The 1,551-nt window shown below is 48.9% G+C and overlaps 1 protein-coding gene across 2 annotated transcripts in view; it reads left to right on the forward strand.

The window, feature by feature from the left end:
• The first annotated feature begins 290 nt into the window (after positions 1 to 290).
• Positions 291 to 1,551, forward strand: part of katnb1 (katanin p80 (WD repeat containing) subunit B 1) — an 11,163-nt gene continuing 9,902 nt past the window's right edge. The window contains exons 1-3 of one of the 2 annotated variants that reach the window (XM_017303101.1): positions 291 to 532; positions 959 to 1,063; positions 1,149 to 1,279. In XM_017303101.1, coding sequence (XP_017158590.1) covers positions 1,024 to 1,063; positions 1,149 to 1,279 — 171 coding nt within the window. In that variant the 5' untranslated portion in view covers positions 291 to 532; positions 959 to 1,023. The remainder of the gene's footprint in view (positions 533 to 958; positions 1,064 to 1,148; positions 1,280 to 1,551) is intronic. The other variant, XM_008402085.2, reaches the window with a different exon arrangement.

Raw genomic sequence — 1,551 nt, forward strand, 5'->3', positions numbered from 1 at the left:
ATTTTTGTGCTTTTGACAAAACTACTTTTAATCGAATTAGTTTGATTAATAAAACTTGTGTTTTTGTGTGTTCTACTGTTTGTGATTTCTCATTGTTAAAAAATTAAGACTTAAAAAACAATCAGTAAGTAGAGCAGAATTAATAAGAATCTGCCATATTTTATTTAGTTTTTATTTCTATATTTGATATTTTCGATTATTAGTATTTTAATTAAGTTGAATTGATTAAATAATTAGATTTTCAACGTTTGTTCGCTGAATTCATTGTTAATAAAGTTGGACGGGAAAATGCTTTTTTTTTACTTGAGCGGAAGTGACGTGTAAACTCGGTTGCTAAGCTGCAGCAGAGATCAAACAGCCTGTCAACAGGCAGAAGTGTGGACTCGGAACCTCCTGGAGCCGGTTTAACCCGTACAGCGGTGCCGCTTCGTCCCGCAGACCCGAACCGGGAAGGAGGACTCGTCAGAACCGGTCCAGTTTGCTCCGGTTCGACCTGCTAGCTAGCAGTTGCTAACCAGGTGGCTACCATCAGGTAGGTTTACCTGCTGGTTTCCGTTAGAGGAGCCGGCCACTGGCGCACCTGGAGTAAACCGACCAATCACGGTCCAACAGAACCGTTCGGTTATGATAGGTTCCGGAGAACCGGGTCCAGACAGAGTGGGGGCAAACTGGGTCAGAACCTTCCTGACCCGGTTCCTGCAGTACAGTTCTGGTTCAGAGCAGGACCGAACCAGCTGCCTGAGCAGAAATGGGCTCACTGGAAGAATCAGAACCAGTCCTAGAGTGTTAATACGATCTGGACCCGAAACATGAACATCTCTTATCTGTGAATAAGTTCTGGATCCGGTTCAAGTATCCAAACTCAACCCAGACATATACCCTGGTTCTGTCTCTGACCTGATTCTCTGGTTCTGTTCCAACCTTATTCTGTTCTGATCCGGTTCTGTTCTACCTGCAGGAGGAAGAGGCTCCATGGAGAGGTCCACATGATTTAAGTCCAGAACCAGCCCAGTTTGTCCCAGTATGGCTGCTGCCAGCAGCACCAAGATCTCATGGCGCCTGCGTGAGTAGAACCCGGAGGAGAGTTGTGATGCGGCCCGGTCAGGATGGGTTCTGGTTCTGAAGCGTGTCATCCTGTTTGTCCTCAGAGGAGTTCGAGGCCCACTCCAGAACCGTGTCCTGCCTGTCTCTGGGGAAGAACTCGGGCCGCCTGCTGGCCACGGGGGGCGAGGACTGCCGGGTCAACATCTGGGCCGTCAGCAAGGCCAACTGCGTCATGGTGAGACTCGGCACCACCGGTACCAGAACCCAGCAGGTCCGGTCCACTCACCAACAGGCTGAGGGCCGTCCGAGTCCAGATATCAGAACATGATTACTGTTCTGAACTGGGAGGTCCGGACCAGGATCTGCTGTTAACTTTACAAACGGCTCCCTGAGAGAACCATCTTGGCTCCGAGCTGCTAACTCTGACCCGTTCTCTGTTTTGACCCGTTTCATGCTGCTAACTCTGACCCGTTCTCTGTTTTGACCCGTTTCATGCTGCTAACTCTG

The sequence above is a fragment of the Poecilia reticulata genome, unplaced genomic scaffold (genome assembly GCF_000633615.1).
Source record: "Poecilia reticulata strain Guanapo unplaced genomic scaffold, Guppy_female_1.0+MT scaffold_181, whole genome shotgun sequence".
NCBI classification, from domain to species: Eukaryota; Metazoa; Chordata; class Actinopteri; order Cyprinodontiformes; family Poeciliidae; genus Poecilia; species Poecilia reticulata.